This window comes from Otolemur garnettii, unplaced genomic scaffold, assembly GCF_000181295.1.
Source record: "Otolemur garnettii isolate 467f Iridium unplaced genomic scaffold, OtoGar3 scaffold00005, whole genome shotgun sequence".
Lineage (NCBI taxonomy): Eukaryota > Metazoa > Chordata > Mammalia > Primates > Galagidae > Otolemur > Otolemur garnettii.
The window spans coordinates 9,405,113-9,424,601 of NW_003852400.1; the positions used below are offsets into that span (position 1 = coordinate 9,405,113).

General features: G+C 37.4%; 1 protein-coding gene across 1 annotated transcript in view; it reads right to left on the bottom strand.

Moving 5' to 3' along the window:
• The window catches only part of SEMA3C (semaphorin 3C), a 153,131-nt gene extending 136,945 nt beyond the window's left edge, over positions 1-16,186 (bottom strand). Inside the window, exons 1-2 of the mRNA XM_003782625.2 lie at positions 15,668-16,186; positions 13,524-13,664 (exon numbers count right to left, since the gene is read on the bottom strand). Of these exons, the coding sequence (XP_003782673.1) occupies positions 13,524-13,626 (103 nt within the window). The 5' untranslated portion in view covers positions 13,627-13,664; positions 15,668-16,186. The remainder of the gene's footprint in view (positions 1-13,523; positions 13,665-15,667) is intronic.
• Positions 16,187-19,489: the final 3,303 nt, after the last annotated feature.

Below are 19,489 nucleotides of genomic sequence, written 5' to 3' on the forward strand. Positions count from 1 at the left end.
TCTCTATAATCAAATTAAGCCAATAAGTGGGCATAAACTTTATAGCCAACAATGAGATCGTCAAAGGCTCTAAGTACTCACGTTGTGATCTGTTTATTACTGACCCATCTACAACACTACTAATTTTTACCTCATAACCTTTACACAGAATTTTTCCTATAAAATTTTTCTAATTGTAAGCATGCAGCTATGTTTTACAAGTTAATGAAAGCATATAACTGTACAAAGTGAATCTCTCACCAAAACATAGAAAAGTTATTATTTTCATGAAGAAGCACACAGTAAATTGGCAAAATAAATAAACATAAATTTCCATGGTCCAAACCAATTTTTCCACTATTTATTTATTTAAGGCTAACATCCCTGATTCAACTAAAACTGTGGTCCCAGCTCCCAGGCTGCTGACTGGGCTCCGTCTGCGGCCACAACTCAGCAGCAGGGAAGCAAGTGGAGCTTCCTCTGTGATCACAGCCTCTCCCCACTGCTCACATCACCGCCTGGGCTCGGCCTCCTGTCACATCATTAGCACCATTAGATTCTCGCAGGGCCGGGAAGCCCACTGTAAACTGCATGTGTAGGGGACCTCGGTTGCTTGCTCCTTAGGGGAAGGTAGCCCACTGCCATCTGTGGAAAACTGCTCCTTGAAACCAGTCCCTGGTGCCAAAAAGACTGGGGACCACTGATCTAATATCAGAAAACCTGTAAGTAGAACATCATACTGTCACCCCCAGATTATATAAAATGGTTTGTACTTTGTAATATCCAGGAGCCAGAAAAAAAAAAAAGAGCCAGGGAAGTTTTCCATATTCCTCCATGAAACCCCAGGTCTTTTTCTTAGCAGTCCAAGGATACTTAGGCTCTTCTCATATTTGGAAGCAGAACTCTAGGCCATGACGCTATAGCTTTCCCTCTTGCATGAAAATCATAGGATCACAGTGCAAAGCGGGGAGAACTAAGCTAACTTCATTTGCTAAGAAGAGGGATAAGGCTAACGTGGCCTCTGAATTACTGACATCTTAGGATCCTGGAACTAAGAGTCTTGACAGGGTTTGATCCACTATTTTTGTTTATTTCTTATCTGTCACCCTCCTAATAAAATGTGTAATTCATTCTTTCACTTTCCAGTGTTTATGGTCTGGTGTATCTACTGTGTGTCACACATCATGGAAAAGGCTGAAAGAAGAATGACATACAGAAAAGGACCAGAACTTATTTCTGTTGCCAAAGGTGACATATTTTTCTCCTAGTATTTTCCGCTCTCACTCCCCACTTCTGCCACCACTATAGCCTCTTCATCTTCTGGACAGTGTGTAATCCCACCATAAGAAACAAAGATCATCCTCTATACTTTATATAGGGCCGAGTGGTGGCTCAATGTGTAATCCTACCACTCTGGGAGGCCAAGGACTGTGGATTGCTTGATCTCACAAGAAAAGCCTGAACAAAAGCAAGACCCCACATTTCTACTTAAAATAGAAAAATTAACCAGTGGTGGTAGGTGACCTTAGTCACAGCTAGTTGGGAGGCTGAGGCAGGAGGATGGCTTAAGGCCAGGAATTTGAGGTTGCTGTGAGGTAGGATGACATCCCGGCATTCTAGCCTAGGCAACAGAGTGAGATTCTGTCTCAACAAACAAACAAAAAACCCCATATTTAATCCCATTTATCCTAGGCCTGATGATGTAATCTAAACTAAGACCTAGTTTAGGTTTTCAAGAATCTTACTAAGATATCATTAGATTTTAAAATAGGAAGAAAAGAGAAAAAAAAATTATTTTCTAGGTCATGGATTTGAAATGGTCTTCACACATCACACAGAAGTCAACTGAGGGTATCTGTTCACTTTTAGTGGGCCTTACATACTCAAGCTGAATTACCACCACAAAAATGGTTTCTCCAGCTTTAAAATCTCTCTTGGTATGTAAAGGGGCTAAATTTTAATTTTTAGTAAACGATCCTAACTTGGAAGCTGCTGGCACACAAGTTTGAATAGCATTCTCTTCTATTATTAAAAATGTACTCTCAGACATTTTCACCTTCTCTAGCAGAAACTGCATTTTAGGTGTTAGGGGCAATGATTTCTAATCCTGGCTGCAGGGTGGAATCATTTGGAATAATTTAACATCACTAGTGCCATCACTGGAGACACTGATTTAACTGGTCTGGGGTGGGGCATCAGGACTCTTAAAAGCTTCCAGGTGAGTCTCCTGTACAGCCAAGGCGGCGAATCATTGTTCTAAGGTCTCAGGTTTACCAGTCATTCAAAAACACTCAGAATAACAGATTATGTTTTTCCAGAATTACTGTCTAATTTTCTGCTAACTTGTAGTCTTGTGGCCTTAGGATGGATGGCAAACTGCTGCTGAAAATGAAAGTGTAAAGACAGGAGCTCTGACCCTGGGAAGGAACTTGCCCTTGGGCACAAAAGATGTGTATTAAGAGAAGGTTGTTTTGAACTTCTGGCATTTAAAATAGCCTCCTTCATGTTTTTCCTTCAACTCTGAAATGCCCAATATTCAGACAGAGTTAGAGATAGAGACAGAGAAAATGATTAATAGAACAAGAAGGATTCAGAGATTGAGAAATGGACAGCACTCTAAAAATGCCCACCCACCCCCCAATCCACCACTTAGATAGTTTAGGATTTTAAGAGCTCTGGGTATCTGGGGTTAATTGGAGTTGATTGGAAGTCAACCCATTTGTCAACTGATGAGTCAGGCAGTCTTAATGACTCTGCATAATTAAATGACTCTGCATAGTTACAGGCACTGTTGGAAATTTGAAGGTAAAATATAAAACAAAACCCAGCAAAAGTGCTGTGCCCCAGAGGCCTGGAAAGCCTTGGTTACATGCAGTAAGCTCCTCCTTGCCATTCCAACTTAACTCCCCTGTCAACCCAGTTTATAAGCATGATAAAACCGTAATCTCTGCTAGTAAAATGATTAATGCCTACAAGGGATTTAAAGCTAATTTTCGTAACTAGTTTAAGATAATTATTATTTAAGAAATGTCCTCTTTTATGAGGAGTCTGTGTCTCTTAAGGCACATGTCAGGGTTTATCTGGCGTAATAGTTACTTACATCATTGGTAAATCTTGCTCACTAGAACAGGTAGCACCAAGGACAGGATTCAAGTCACATTTCTCTTTTTTGTTTGTTTTTTCATTTTTTTTTTTAAATTTTGGATTCATGTGAGGATATGAGGGTACGAATGAATAGGTTGCACCATTTGCATTTGTTAGGTAAAGTCCAAGTTGTAGTTGAGCCCTTCACCCAGGAGGTGTGCCATGCACCCTTACATTGTATTATTAGGTGACAGCTTACCAATCTCCTCCCCCTTCTGCCCACCCCCCGCCCTCCTCCCTCCTTCCCACTTCTTGAATTTAATTGTGCTTTTCTCTTGCCACACTCCTTTTTTTTACCTGTAGATGTAGCATGTGGCTTTGCACAAGACAAGCTATCTAAAATATTCATGAAATTGAATGCAGTGCTTTGGGTCTTTTTTCTAAGATAATAGAAACTCTCTGTAAGGAAAGTGGATGACTGGACCGCAAAAGAAGAGACAGATGGACATAACATTGTTTATAACGGGCCCTAAAAGCTTTCCCTCATACCGACTCATAACTCACCAGCAATCAATTCTAACCAGATTTTCAAGTTTCCACTGTAAGATGAACAAAATGTGTCCTGCTAGAACTTAATACAGATACTTACACACCTTCAGAAAGATCTATGCTGTAAACGGACCTCAGCAAATTTATCTGCAGTTATTACAAGTCTGATTTTTACCTAGAAGCAACATTAGAAAAGATTTTAACATTCTGCCTTAGTATCAAATATTTACTATAAAACCTAGAAGCCAAAGCTGGTTATTGCGGAGGTAATTTCATTTAAGTGATCATGGCACTGAATTTCCTTTCCAAAGCCACCTCTAACTACACCTACCACACATTCCCTCAGCACCTGGCCTCCTGAGGCTTTTACCATGCCATGAATAATTCCAGGCTAAGTCTGACAATCTTTTTCTCGTATCCAGTAAAACAAGGAAAAAAAAAAAAAAAGAAGAAGAAGAAGAAGAAGAGAGAGAGAGGAAAGAAGAAAACAAATGTAAGGAGAACAACGGCTAGTTTGTATTTTTTTCTATTTTAAATTTCTAATGTAATCCCTGAAAGGCCTCTAGATTAATATTCCATGTATAGAAAAGTATCAACACATATTACAAAAGGACAAGGTTTCTGGAAAAAGAAGTAAATCAATGTAGATCGTTATCAAAAAATTCTGTCGAGGCACAATGTTGAAAATAAATACATTATAAAAGACACAGATATTACAGATATAATAAGGAAAGGGCAATCATTTCCTTCCACCTAAAATCAGAATATTTTATTATTCTGTAGCAAAGGGATATATGCCGCTTTTTTCTGCAACAAGATAAAGCTTAGTGAATGCTCTTTTTCTTTTATAATAGAAAATTTGCTCAGACTGTTGTCAATATAATTAAATGAATAACCAAAGGATGTAATACCAGCGTAGAGAACTCTTTGCTTTTCCTACCTTAGGTATCGACATAAAAAATACAGCTACTTAGATCATATGCATTCTCGGATCCCCCTGAAAAAATGTGCATAATTAGATTTTTACACGAAGGTTTTAAACTCCAGTCATATTGGCAAGTTTTGAGTATTATGGGAATACAGCCTTGATGCAATTATGTTGAACAGTGGCAGGAAGCATGGCTTTTAAAAGAATCAGCTTAAAGAAAAAAAAATCCCAATTGCATGTTCATTAAAGCTGTCAAAACTCTAAGCTAAAGATCCGCTCTCTGTGCCAGCTAAACCCCTGCCCGACTCCGGAAAGTAACTTTCTGAAGCCATGCCAAGCCTTTCGCTTGAAAATAACATCTTAATTGGTTTGTTCTAATAAAATTCAAAATGCTCTTTTGGTGATGATAATACATTCATTGTTTTATTCTGGCTTAATGTTTTGGTCTCTTGGAATGTTCTGAGTATTACTATTAAGGAAAAAAAAGCTGGTGAGCCTGAATTTATGGAGCAAGATCTGGCTGGATAGACCAACAAGTTGGAAGCTTTTGATTCCAGCAAGCCTGTTTCTCTAAAGGATGGTTCTGCTTAATCTCAGATTCCTATATAATAGCAACGAGAAGCCAACCTCTTCCCACTATTTCATCATTAGTGTATAATGACATTTAGGTGTCAACTAGAGATTATTTAGGGAATGCTTAGGCTCTGACTGGCAACTGACTTAAATTAAATTATCCAATAATTATTTTCAAATCGAGGGATAACTAAAGTCATGAGGTTTTGCTTTTGCTTAAATTAAGACAACTAGTTTGAACTCAAATGGGTTAGAAAAATTAGAGAAAGAGCTCAAAAATATTTATCACACCATGTCAAAACTTGTATATGCCCAGTCATCATCTTAATTTTCCTTATTAAAAATTGTTCATTTCAGTCTACTGAATGTCTGTATACATATGGACTTAACTCTAAATACATAAGGAAATTCAATAATTTATAGTATTTATACAAGCCAATTTTATAGCCACTTTCTTACTATTCACTTATTCCTTTAAATAAGAGACCCCTGTAAAGAATTACAGTCCTAGTGAATCGTGTTTTTATCCATAATAGTCTGTATCATTTAAAAGAAAGTGTGGTCCCATATTCTATTAAGACTTCTACCTCACCCAATTATAAGCAGGTGTCTAACTCTGTTAAGAGTTTCTAATTTTATTAGTGCTGTTTTGAAATCTTCAGACCCATTGTGTTATTCATCAGATTTCAGTAATGAATGAAACACCCAGTTGGTGTTCTTCATATAGTTTGCACAACATTACGTCTATTTACCAAAGAGAAAAGGGCCTTACTAATTTACTTTTGGTGAAGTGAGGATTTTGGATAACAGCCGCACACAATTAAAGAATAAATCCCACATGCTATCACTGGGACTCTGCTCACTCTTGGGCAATAGATGCTAACAATAGTAACAGCAACTTGGACTGCAAAACGTCACTGGCAAAAAAAAAAAAAAAAATGAACAAAAAAAAAGCAGGTGTGGAGAACAAATGGAACTATTTTATCTTACTGGTGCATTTACATGGTACGTGCCCAATTCTCTCCCTTTGTGTTCCTGTTATCCGAGCTGAGGATGGATTACCTCCCTCTTGCAGGTTCTTATTCAACAAGTCCTTTTTTTCTCACTATTACTGGCCATCAATAAAATGGCAGGGAGATGGGCTCAAATATATAAGTTACCAGAGTTTTGTGTCCTGGTCCTCAGTTCGTTTGTACTGAGCTGCTACTACATAACTGTTAAAATAACATTTTAAGCATGATTCATAAGCTAATAATCTAATCATTCTATAATTATAAATGGGCAGTTATTCACAAACTTAAAGTAAGAAAACATAAAAACATAAATAATGCATTAAAAATGGTACTAGGAATGCAACAGCTGGTTTTCCGACTTATTGGTTTTGGTTACACACATTTGCAAGAGAATACAGACGTGAGAAAGACCAAAATCGTATATAATGGATTTTTACACTGAGACCATTTGTGTGTATGTGTGTGTGTGTGAGTAGTGCATTTATTTTTACTAAGCTATATGCTCCCTCTTTATAATTCATTCTATCTTTAGAAAGTAAAAAAATCTATATTAAGGAAGTGGGTTTTTTCATGCAAGAATTTAGCAGCTGCTTCTTTAGCTCTATTCATTCTATAGAGTAAAAGTTTTCCTTTTGCTAAGTCAGCAGTATGACCCTCATCTTAGAAGAATAGAAATTGTCTTCTCTAGAATGAAATGGTTTTAACTCGCTTCATCTATCAATTCCACGTGAGACTCAATTGGCCATTACATTATATGGCCAACAATAAGACCACTGTTGTATTCAAAGTCTGATATCTGATCATTTTTACAAGTAAGTTAGGTAGAATATTTCATACTTTTGTTATCAAGAACCGTAAATGCTAGCAAATGGTAAAAGTTGAGTAATGTAAGAATATTTAGCATTTCCACTGGCATCACTTCAAACTAGAACCTAAGATCATTTTAATGATGCGTTCCTTCTAGGTCCATACACAAATGAAAAGAGTAGAATATTCCAGGGATTGACTAAGGGGAAAAAAGAATCTCAACATACACAGTACATCAAAGGAACTCTTGAATACAAGAGCAGCAACTGGGGAAAGGCAACATAAGAACAGTATGTTAGTTAATTTGCATGATTTAGAGATAAAAGAAAATACAAATTTTGTCCCAATCTTTGCAGAGAGAATTTAGACACTTGTAACGTGATGTTAAAACATATTTTAAATCTGACACATCATTATCTCAAGTTATTGCTAAAACCAACAGTTAGTTTAAAATGTAAAGAATGTTAAAGCTACAGTGTTGTACATACTTTGAGGAAAGAGATAGCATGAGACAAGTTTGTTAATATTCCTATTAGTGGCCTGGCGTTTCTACACATTCGGTGAGATGCATTTGCAGGATGTCTCTGCCTCTATACAAGCATTGCTCACAACTAATTTTCCTCTTCTACCATTTTGCCACTGCTGTAGGACTTCAGCCAAGAGATCTAGCTTCTCAGAGCCTCCATGCACAACTAATTCATGGGCTTTCGGTAAGCAATGTGATAATGTAGAAGTTCTTGCAAAAATAAGAAGCACTTTGCAGAAGTAACAGGTTAGTACTGAGTGCTCAAAGACAGTTAATTCCTACTGGGTAAAGAGGGAGGGTTGAAGCGATTGTTTCTGCAGAGCACACACCTCAGAAATGCCGTGTGTTTGCCATGTTTTACAGCTGAGCACACTGCTTCATGGCTAGCGCTACCCTAAAATAGCACATGGCTCAGCTCAGCTCAGCCTTTCTGTGCCCTTCTTGCCAGCTCCTACTCTGGGCTAGAAAACGTCTCACCTTTCTGTTCCTTGCTTTTACGTGTGTTTTCTTTTCCGCACAGGCCTCCGTAACACATAAATGAAAATGCAGAAGGCACAGGAGTGCTGGAATTTGCCCAAGCTTGTAGCTCTCTTGCCCAATAACTTTTATATGTCTAACAGTAATGAAACTAAAACCAAAATGACCATTTTTTATGCTTCTTCATGTAAAAGATGTTTATGAAATGAAAATGTCCTGTGTATCTTAGTGTTATACATTTTTAATGAAGTAATGCTATCCATGTAAAAGAATACTCTCATCCCTTTGTGTGGTTTTCTTTAAGAGAAAGTGTAGGCTATATTGAACTTACTTAGGCATACACTCTGATAAATTTGCACAGTGACATGAGGAGAGGAAAAAATTTATTTTTCTATACTTATCCTTCACTGGAGCTCAGACTAGCTCCCACAGCCACAAAGGGAGCTGTCACCTACAGCAACAAAACAAACACGTTCCAGAGAAGTAATTCCCCTTATCTTCACCTTGACAAATCATAAATTACAGGGGGAATTTGAGATGGTGTAGAGGATTAATTTTATTTCCTTTATTTTTAGGAAGGCGTGATGTTCTAAGCAAAAAGTGAAACTCCATGGTGATAATTTTAACATAATAAAACAAGTTCGCAGAATGCCTTGGTAAAAAGTACTTCGCCCTTTTGATTATAACTTTTGTGGATCTTGAAACGAAGTCTAGTGGCATCTGTGGAAATGGCTCTGGCTCCGGGGTCTGACTCTTTGCCTCTGTCTCTCCCTTTGACCTCCAGCCAGTTACTTAATGTCTCCTTACTTCCATTTTATAAGGACAAAATTCTTGCCTTATTCACAGTTTTATTAAAGAATGAGATAGATAATGTGAATTATTTAGGATGGTGCCTGTCAAAAGGGAAATTCTAATGTCGGTGATTATTACAACAAACACAAAGTACCAGAAATATTTTCAAAGTGCCGAAGACCAAATAGTAGCATGTTCCTATAAAGAACGGGGAAATGCATAACTTTAGGCCTAGGTATACTTCTCGAACCTTAAATTGTAAATAAAAGGTATGTAGCATACAGATTTATGAATACATGTGAACAAAGTTAAAATAGGCTATCTAGCATCACCTAAGCCATCTTCATTTGATTAAGAGCTCAATCTACTTAAATATTTAGACTTATCTGTGGCTAATCCACAGACTATCCCACATTTTCCCATGGAATTGCTCCGGTTGAATGACTCAATAAGCGTAACACTTCAGCTTACTCTTCTAATAGCAGAACAATAAGGTATTCCTTTTTTGTTTCCACCTTAGGGAAGCTTGTTTCTTTGGAATGGCTTAGCATCATAACAGCATCTTTTGGCAACAGAATCAAGCTTACCATATTCTGAGAAGACTTACCTAGGACAATAGTTATGTTTTTAATAAGAGGAAATTATGTTCCCAAACTTTTCTAAAAAGTTTTATGAGACAGATCATAGCATGTTGATTTAACACATTTCTATCCTGATATTTTCCCAGAAACATTCTTTGCAAAACCTGAAATAAAATTTCTCTCCTCCAATCAAATTTACAAAAGATATGTTGTTTTATTTTGATTGCCGGAGTCCTAATATACTATAGATTACTGGAAAAAATAGACATGTAAGGCTATAATTCTTGGTAATTCTTCTCACCTTCTATTCCAATTGTATTTATAACAGTTTATAACTTACTGCTTTTCACCCCAAATTTAGTATTAGCCTATGCTTATCTCCAAATTACACGTACATTCATCTTTTACTTATTTCAATGACATTGTCACAAGGGGAAGAGCATAGAGTGCTTTTTATACACAAAGCACCCCTGAGTTTTTGTTTATGAAAGCTTGCAGGTATCTTTAAAGGACTTAAGAGAAACTATAGTAACACAAATCTGAGAACTAAATATTTCAGAAGATTCAATACCACCAGGGTAAACATTCTCCAAGATTAATGAAGAAATCAAGAACAATTGGCTTTTTTTTACCTCTTGGGTAACCACAAGACAAACTGTTTTCAACAAACGTGCCTTGTAATGTTAATGCTACCAGACTTCATAAAGAGACAATTTATTATTTTGAGTTTATTGTCCAATAACAATTCATCAGCTTTTGGGTTTAGCTCACTAGTTCACAGAGTTCCTTTATTTGTTGTTTAATTAACTAAACTCCTTATCAAATGAGGCAGATATTAAAAGATAAATGATGTTTTGTAAAATTCCACTGCCTTTCATTGATATACTATCAATGACCTGGAAACTCTGGCAGATTTATTACTAAAAATTAAGCACTGAAAAAAGGCCAGAAAAATCACAATATAAATAAATGAAAGAACTAATAATTCTACCCAAGTATTGTACCTACTGGTAATATACCTATTTCCCAATTTGAAATTCACACTAAGTCACTTTTCCTTTTTTAAACCACTGTCAGGCATGTACAAATGTAAAATTTAACCCCGGGCTGGAAGATTAGTCAGTATTAATTAAGGAAAAACTTAAGAAGCATTTTTATGGACTTTAAACCATTTGAAAAATTATTTGATGCAAAATCAGAATTATACAAGTTACAAAATATAATACCTATTAGAAGTCACCCTTCTCTTAACAGAAGATTTAGGTAGCACAAATGTAATTAATTAATAACATCTGAAGTACATTCTCCCATAGGACTGATGCCCATCTGGTTGACCCTACACTAGATCAATAGGAAAGGCAAATCTGTAAATCACTGTTTCTCAAACGTTATCACTCCATCATTTCACCACAAAAAGAAGAGCTGGTATTTGAATGAGAAAAGAGACCTCATGTTTCACACACCTTTAAATTGACTGTGATACTTAATTGCCCTGTGATGAGACAAGAATGAATGGATTCTTCTGAAGTTCTTCCCACAGAAACAGGTAGAGGACTAAGTTTTAGTTTGGGAGAAGTTTTCAAAATGAAAGAGCCAGTAGGCAAGATAAATCTGAGAGAGTATCAAGATGCGTAAAGATAGAAAACAAATGATGTGAATGGCCTCGGTCTGATGCAACTTGAATTTGCTTGAATTTCTTCAAAACATTTTCCAATTCATGAATTTTGATTGAGAAATGGGGACAGAAATTTTGAAATAGAAAATAAATGAAATGTATGTACATATGTATTTAAATAAGCACGCATTCATATAATTTATATATAGGTTAATCCTATACAGAGGTCTATATTTGGACATCAAGAATAAACCATTTGATGGCTGGGCACAGTGGCTTATACCTGTAATCCTAGCACTCTGGGATGTCAGGGCAGGTGGATGGCCTGAGCTCAGCCTGAGGAAGAGGAAGACCCCATCTCTAAAAATAGCTGGGCACTATGGTAGGTGTCTGTACTCACAGCTACCTGGGAGCCTGAGGCAAGACGATCTCTTGAGCCCAAGAGTTTAAGATTGCTGTGAGCTATGATGTCTACCAAGAGTGACAAAGAGAGACTCTGTCATAAAAAAAAAAAAAGAATAAACCATGGGGGGAAACTTAGTGACTTTGTGTGACACATGGATAGGTTGTCATTTTATTAATGAGAAACCTGAAATAAGAAATTTACAACAGGCATTTAAGGCTATGAAATTTCTCTAGAAATGATACTGAATTAATGGTTAAAATTTGTAGACTTTAAACATCACTTTTGCCCATGGTAATTTTTTATGATGTCTTGGCTAATATATAGTCCATTGCAATAGTTTATAAAAGTATTAATCTAGAAATTGTAGAATTTCATTAGATTTATTCTTTTTGTTGATATAGCTCTTAAAAATGTTATTCAAAATAAGCAATAGTTTATCTCCCTGATGATTTACTATTAATATTCTTGGGAAAGATAAAGTATCGGGAATTATAGAACTTTTACATTTATAATCTTATCATGCTATATTTTATATAAGTCAAAGTAAATCTTATTCTGCAAGAATCTGTTTTGAGTGTGGCAGCATTAAAATACTACGAAAAGTGATATTTTAAAGTCCAACGTAACTTCTTTGTATACCATGACAGTCACTGACCCACATAGATCCAAAGTTGGGTTCTGAAAGATTATATTACTTAGTTTACTTAACTTCCTTCTGTAAAATATAAATTGAAATTGTCTTTTCAAATACAAATTTGATGGATTATCTCTGGTAACATACTTTTTGTTAATATTTACATTAAAAGTTTGAAGTTTTTTTATACCATAGAATAAAGAACAGTTTAGACATCATTATCTATTAGATTGTCCCATCTCCATATATAACAGAAGAAATATAAAAAATAGAGAAGAAATTGTACTGCCTCTTTGTGTCTTTGTTTAATTTGATATTTCATAGTTCTCAACTTTGTGAACAGAGTATAAGCTACTTTAATAGTTAAGAGAAAAAAAAGGTACCAGGAAGGGCCTTCATTTTCATTGTTCACAATTTATCTGCATAGCTATGGGTTTAAAGGGAACACTGGGCTCAGAGGCTAAGGACACAATTAGAAGCTCATCCACTCCAAGTTCCAAATATGGCTCCTTGAGTGCTTATGCTGACCTTGGGGAAAACACTTGGTGACTTAGAAAGAAAGAAAAAGAAGATAGTCATTTGACTGATAAGTGTCAGTCATTCTGCTATTTAAATGTGAGATAACAAAAAGACCCCTGGCTATAGGAAAATCTGGAAGTATATTGTTTTACAAATGAAAGTGAAAACATTTGTAATGAAACTGCAGTTGATGCAGAGTTGAAAGGAGTAATAAAAATATAAATGACCCTGATTGGCAGGATGGTGTTTCTCGTCTATTTCCTTCTCCATCTGTCCAATTAGTTTGGATTACTGGACTGACCAAAATCATCCATCTGTAAGTTGTTTGAACTACATACATTAAAGCCCATGCGTAAAGTTCTTGCAAACCCTTCCCTCAGAAGATCTTGCACCTTTTATGTATGTGAAAATTTGAAATCACACTCATTTCCCTAAGCTTCTGAAGACAACATTTGCCCACAACAGCAACCAAAAGGATATTTCTAATTATTCTTTTAGGTCCTTTTTCATTAATTAGGGGATTATGCCAACCTCAGGAAATCCTTGTGGAAATAGAAGAAGCACCATTAGAACAACACACGGAGTAACCAGTTTTGAGGCAAAAGCCCAAAATTTATGGGGAGAAGTTTTTAAGTAATTAGACCTGAATAGCTCTTCCTGCTGCTGAGAATTAGCACAAAGGGGCATTTCTCAACATAACCAGATAAATAGTAAATTGAAGATGTTAGACATTGAGGTATCATTGACCAGCTACCCTACCCACATATGCAAACAGGAATAAATATTTAAAAAAAAAAAAAAAGCACATACCTCAATACTCCAAGCATTTTCAAGCAAGAGAGGGTTCAAGAGTTCTTTCTATTAACCAATAATATAAAATAACTGTGTCACCCAAAATGCAACCCAGTAAATACTTTTAATGTTAATCAACCCTCAGCAATATCTTATTTTAAATGTATCTATTTTTGAATCTGGATAAGAAAGAAAAAAAAAGGACCTTTAATAACATTTTTTTCCTAGATATTTATCAACTTTCTTACCATCAAATGTTAAATAGACTCTTGCTTGGGGCTGGGGAGATCCTTTTACACAGACAGAACATATAAATAGTCCAGCCAACATGCAAATTGCCCGGAATGCCATTTCTTCAGATTTGCAAGTTAATATCCAAGGGAAAATACCTTTAAAAGAGAGATAACAAGTTTGTCATATCTCACTTCACATTTTAAGGATACAAGAAAAAAAAAGCAGCAATCTAGACTAAACATCCTATTCACAACAGTCACATCTCAACTTTTATAATAATGCAAACAGTAGGAGGTGCTGTGACTTTGCTTCTCAGTTGTGAAAATTTGAATTTGATTCATTTGTGTCTGCAAGTCCTTGTGAAAAGAGAAATTGTTTCATCTTCCAGTTAGTTAATGCCGCTATCAAAACAGAACAAAAAAAAAAAAAAGGAAAAAAACTTACTGATTCCCAAAGGATACTCAATATTTTAACTGACTTTCTCTCTAAAAATCCATTACATGAAAAGGTGAGAATTGTATCAATAGGCTACTAATGGATGAAAACACTTTCCCCCTAAATATAATAGAGAAATCCCCCATGAACATCCATGTAGACCCACTCATTTCTATACTCATCAGCTCTTTGGAAGTAATTGTCTCTGAAATGGTATTCTATACATAAATCTACGTGTGCTCAATCCTTAGTCACTAAAATCACTTGAATCAGTTATCTTCCAATTTATCCAGATGACCAGGCAGCTGTTAAATGATGTAGATGAGGTAACCAGGGACTTGGGCCAAATTCAAATCAATCACCTAGTGGTGAGCAATCCAGGGAGCCCTGTATCTACAATGCATATTTCAAATAAATCAACCAGAAAGTGGGCTGTCAAAATTCCAAAAGATAAATCAAAGGGACAAGTATTATGGCTTGAAACTATAGCTATAAAACTGATACATGCTATTAACTAATGTCCGAATCCCAAGGAAGATCAGGTAATGCATGAGGGCAAAACTATAGAAGCTCTAGTGGCCACAATGTGTAAAATAAACTCAGGACCATAAAAGAATACGATCACTTTATTCCTGCTGTAATTAAACAGTAAAAGGATAAGGCAGTTTAGCCTAGAATTTATTTATGAAGAATATAACAATACTCATTTTCAATATTATGTGGCTTTGTAAATGAGAAGTCTATTGATATTCATTTCTTTATAAGTGCCCCCAACAAGTTAAAAGACTGCTTCCCTGGTATTTTAAAAGAAGAACGATTACACTGAATATGTAATTTGAGACAAAAATAAGTTGATTTCCTAGGTAGTGCATAAGAGAGTGAGAAATGACATTGTATGCCTCTGTTACCACACAGACAGAGGAAACCCTAGAGATGTTTGTGTTAGTAATTTTCAAAAGAAACAGTTTCTTCCTGCTTCCACAACCTCTTCACCTAGCCATCCCTAAATGAACTCAGAAGATAATTGATTTTATGGGTTACTTTCCCTTAATAATTTGATCCTGGGTTTTGTTGACTTTATAGTTAAACCCTCCCCCCCCCAGCCCCCGCAACAGCTATTAATATGCCCAACCTTTTTATGTTTATTAAGCTGTCACACACAATTTACTTTTTTAAAAAAAAAAAAAACAAACATATTGCTATTCCCCCGAAAGGAACATATGCCATAGATTGCAAAGAGTAATACTGGGGATGAAATGACAGGTCAAACGAAGCTAGTCTACAAAGCAGTCTGATTTTCACCCTACCCAGTGAGGAGAGGTGAGAGACCAAAAGCCGAGCGTTTTAAATGGGCCCCCTCCCTCCGACCCCCCCCCCCTCGCAAATAGTATCTTACAACTTCTTCCTTTCAACTCAGCCACAGACGTTCCTCTGGCATTTTCACTTCTACTGATTGAAAACTAATAACGCGTAAGAAAAGAATTCTTTCACGGAGCAATTTTGCCTTACAAGGCATTGGCGTCCTCAACTTTAAACTCTCCGCAGGTGTCACAGCCTCAAAGAACAACTCCAGCCCGGCTCTCAGCAAGGGGAAAGCTTCCCTGACAAACCGCGTGTGCTCTTAAGAAAATGTTCAGGCTCGAACACACCAACGTCAATACGCAGCCCCAAAAGTTACATTTTGCTAAATGTGTAATGCTGAAAATAAACAAATCCAGCTTACCGAGGTTGGAAGAAATCAGCACGGAGAAGTCACCAGCTTGCTACCCGGCGAGATCTGTGCGTCTCCAGCCCTTTTCCCAGAGGACTTTTATTTCTAGAGCGTCCCGACGGTGAAATTCTTTCTTCCTGGTCCTCTGAGTTTCTTTGTAAAGGAATCCTCAGCGCTGCCGCGCCGCGGCACCCGGATCCCTTCTCGGACTCGCTCGATCGAGCACCTCGGATTGAATGGAAAGTGGCCGGGCGCGGGGGGCGAGCGCGCTGGTGTCCGATTACAGCGACGCGGCGCGCGGCTCTGGCTGCCCCGGCGCGCCGCCCAGCCGGCTCGCATCTCGGGCCGCGCAGCCCGGCCGCATCCCCACGGCCGCCAGGCCCCACCCCGAGCGCGCCCGCGCGAGCGTGGCAGGGAGCCGCGGGGGCGGGCCGGGCCGGCCGGGCAGGCTCTCGGAAGGGGCTGCCTCGGGGTCCAGGAACGCGGGCCGCCGGCTGGAAGACCCGCCCGACCACTCGCGGTTCGCGTTCCTCTCGCGGTTCGCGGTGGAGTGAACAACTTGCAGGGTGCGCTCCACGGTTTTTGTTACTGACAGTTCTTGGCAAGCACACGCTTTGCGTGGCCATAAAAGCAAAGTACAACACACTTTTTTTTTTTTTAATGCAAGAGAAGGATCCCGGCATCCTTTTAAGGGAAAGAGATGCGTTTTAACAAAGGTCAGGAGCCTTGTTCTGGTCCTGCAGGAAATTTTCTGAAACTGGGCTAGATAAGCCAACAATCTCATCCCCGAAGTTTATCCTTTTAACGGGTATTGTTTCCTATTGCGTTTCCTTAATGTCCGGAAGGCAGTAAGTCTGTCGACCTCCCCACATGGACTCCTACGCAGCACCTTCCTCTCCAGGATACTCCCCAAACATAATTACAAGAAGAAATTATTTCACCATTTTGTAAAGAAAAGCTGTTCTTAATTTTGCAAACAGATTGGCATTTACAGACCGGCACAATCTGGGGTGTGTTTCCAGCACTTACTTTCAGGTATACTCGTCAAACTCTGGAAATCACTTTGCCTTTAAGTGCAAATTATTTCTCTGGACCACAGTGAACTAGATATTTGAGCATTGGGAGAAATGAGCTTTGATCCACATAAAATGAGCGCTATTTAAAATCACTTCGGGCCCACAGCCCAGCAGATGTCACTATACAGAGGAAACGTGTGTAATTTCTTTACCTTATACCTTACAATTTTCCTTCCATAATGAAGCAGAATCGTTCAATTCTTATAGTTTCCTAGAAAACAACTCTGAGAGTACGAAGTGATTGCACGCATTCTCAATGAGACAGAATGAAATCTCAAGTAGGAGGAAGAGAAGAGGTGACTGAGACAGCCTTTCGTTCGTCTGACACCACCTTTTATGTCTAGAAACCATAAATGTGTCTAAGTCTGCTGTGTAATTGAGAGATGAAGGGATCTAGCCATTAAAGAATGCGAATATAAGAGTTCAAAAAAGATATTCAAGGGGTGGCGCCTGTGGCTTAAGGGAGTAGGGTGCGGGCCCCATATGCCAGAGGTGGTAGGTTCAAACCCAGCCCCGGCCAAAAACTGCAATGATTATGATGATGATGATAATAATAATAATAATAATAATGTTCAAGGGCTAACAGTATCCCAATCTTCCAACTTTATCTGTGTTTATGAAAAGTTTGCAATTCAATGTGTGTGTTATTTTAGAAAATATTGTATCGAACTATTTTTTGCAATGATTAGTACCACAAGGGTGTGAGTAGCTCCTTGGCATAAATTTGTAAGAATGGATTTAACTCACAAAGTGTCTGACAGTATTAAAATCTAGATGTCAATGTGACTAAGTACTAGGCTTGTTTCTCTCAAACCCTTCTAAACTAAGATCCAGGATAGATACAGTCTACTCTTATCATCCTACTGATATCTGAGTCAGGGCTTGTAAGTTAAGGAGTGAAAAGGATAAATGATTAAAAGACAAGTGTGGGTATTAAACCAGATAATGACTAATTTAGAAATGAGTAGCTGTTAGTAACTGATTAATCTACTAATCCATGTAAGACGGAATTTGTTTATATGTTTCAGTTTTAAATTTTAGGAAGCCAAGATAAGGAAATGCGGGGTAAAATGCACGTCGAATGGTGTATTTACAAAGGAGTTTAAGTCCAAAATCAATTTACAAAAACCCAAAGACTTAACTTAATCTCTCACTCATTACTCCCAAGACTTTGGAGACTATGACAAATAGCTTACGTTTAATCACAGTCTATGAAACTTGTACTTCGATTTCTTCTATTTTGCCTCTTTTCAATGTGCTCCTGAGATTTAATGGTATTTGCTTAGTGCTGAGACATTTACAGCTGGCCACACCTCAGAATGAATCATAAAAATGCGGATAGGCCTTGGCCAAGAAAGAGTCAAGTGCAAGGACACAGCTAGCTCTCATGCTTGTCCTGAAAGGCCACAGAGTGAAATTTTAAGAGAAACAAAATTAGAGAAGCCCCTAATAAGATCTCTCTCTGCTCCCGTTGCTCCACACTGCTCCGTAGCCTGGTCAAAAGAGGGCTCATGTAAGAACCAGTGGGGGCAATGCCGCTTTTTTAGTCATGGTATTTGACTCTCTCCTTGCAGGTAGGAAAATGCGTGAGCTAATTGAGGAAGCTGTTTCTAGAAAGGCAGGCACTAAATGGATCTACAGAAGTAATGGCACAACTAATTATAGAGTGTACTAATTATAAAGTTTGCCACCATCAAAATGCCCTCACTTTCATTATGATGTTACAGAAATGGTGCAGTATCATATATACTTAAGTTGATCTGCCTATTGAAATATAGTTGTCATATATTTAATATTGTATGTTCCTGAAGAGAGCGCTTTCACCTAAACTTTTTCACTGACTGTGAGTGATACACTTACATTTCTGTAGCTTACACTTACATTTTTTGTAGCTATAAAGTATTTTATTTCAAATTTGAAGAAAATGGATTTTTCCATTATGCAGACATGAATAAACTTTATACTCAGTAGAGAAGCTCTATTCTTCAGATACTGAAAATTATTTTCTTATTTAGTCATAACTAACGTTTGTAGTGATAAAGCACAGACCGTATATTGGCCAGACATTTTGCGCGTTATTTGTACAGCATTCTTTGTGGAAGTTACTATTTTACATAAGCAAATATTGAAAGTTTACTCAGAGTCCAATGGATAGTGCGTATTGGAATAGAAACAGAAATTCAAGCATGATTAACTCAGTGTGCGTCCATCATTCCTCTCTTCTCCTCTTCTGCTTTCTTTTCCTCTTCCTTCTCTCTCTGCTTTCTTTCTACTTTACTCAATTTCTAGATGGCAGCCTTTGAAATTTCCTGAATTATATCTTTAGAATGTCTAAACTTCCAGTGATAATTTCCTTTATTTACATCAATCAGCCTTACTTCTCCTTAAGATACAGTAGCAGCAGCTCTGAGACCAAGCTGGCAAGCTGGTCAAACAGGTCTGCTCCAGAAATCTGGATGTGGAACTGATATGTGCATAGTGGCTAGGATTTCATACTTCCTCTATCAAAATCATTGCTAATTTTTCAGTAAGATGAGTGTATCTTTACTTTCATTCTTAATCCATTGCTAACATATATACCTGCACTTTGATCTCTTTCTCTGTTGATATGTACTAGAGTCTATACTTCTCAAATTGGAGGGCCCTGAACTAGATAAACTGAAGGCCGTGATTTGCTCTGCAGAGGAAAACTGGCCAGAAAGAAAAATGTCATTGTCTGTTTCATTGTACCTTCATCATTTTTAACTAGATGAGTATG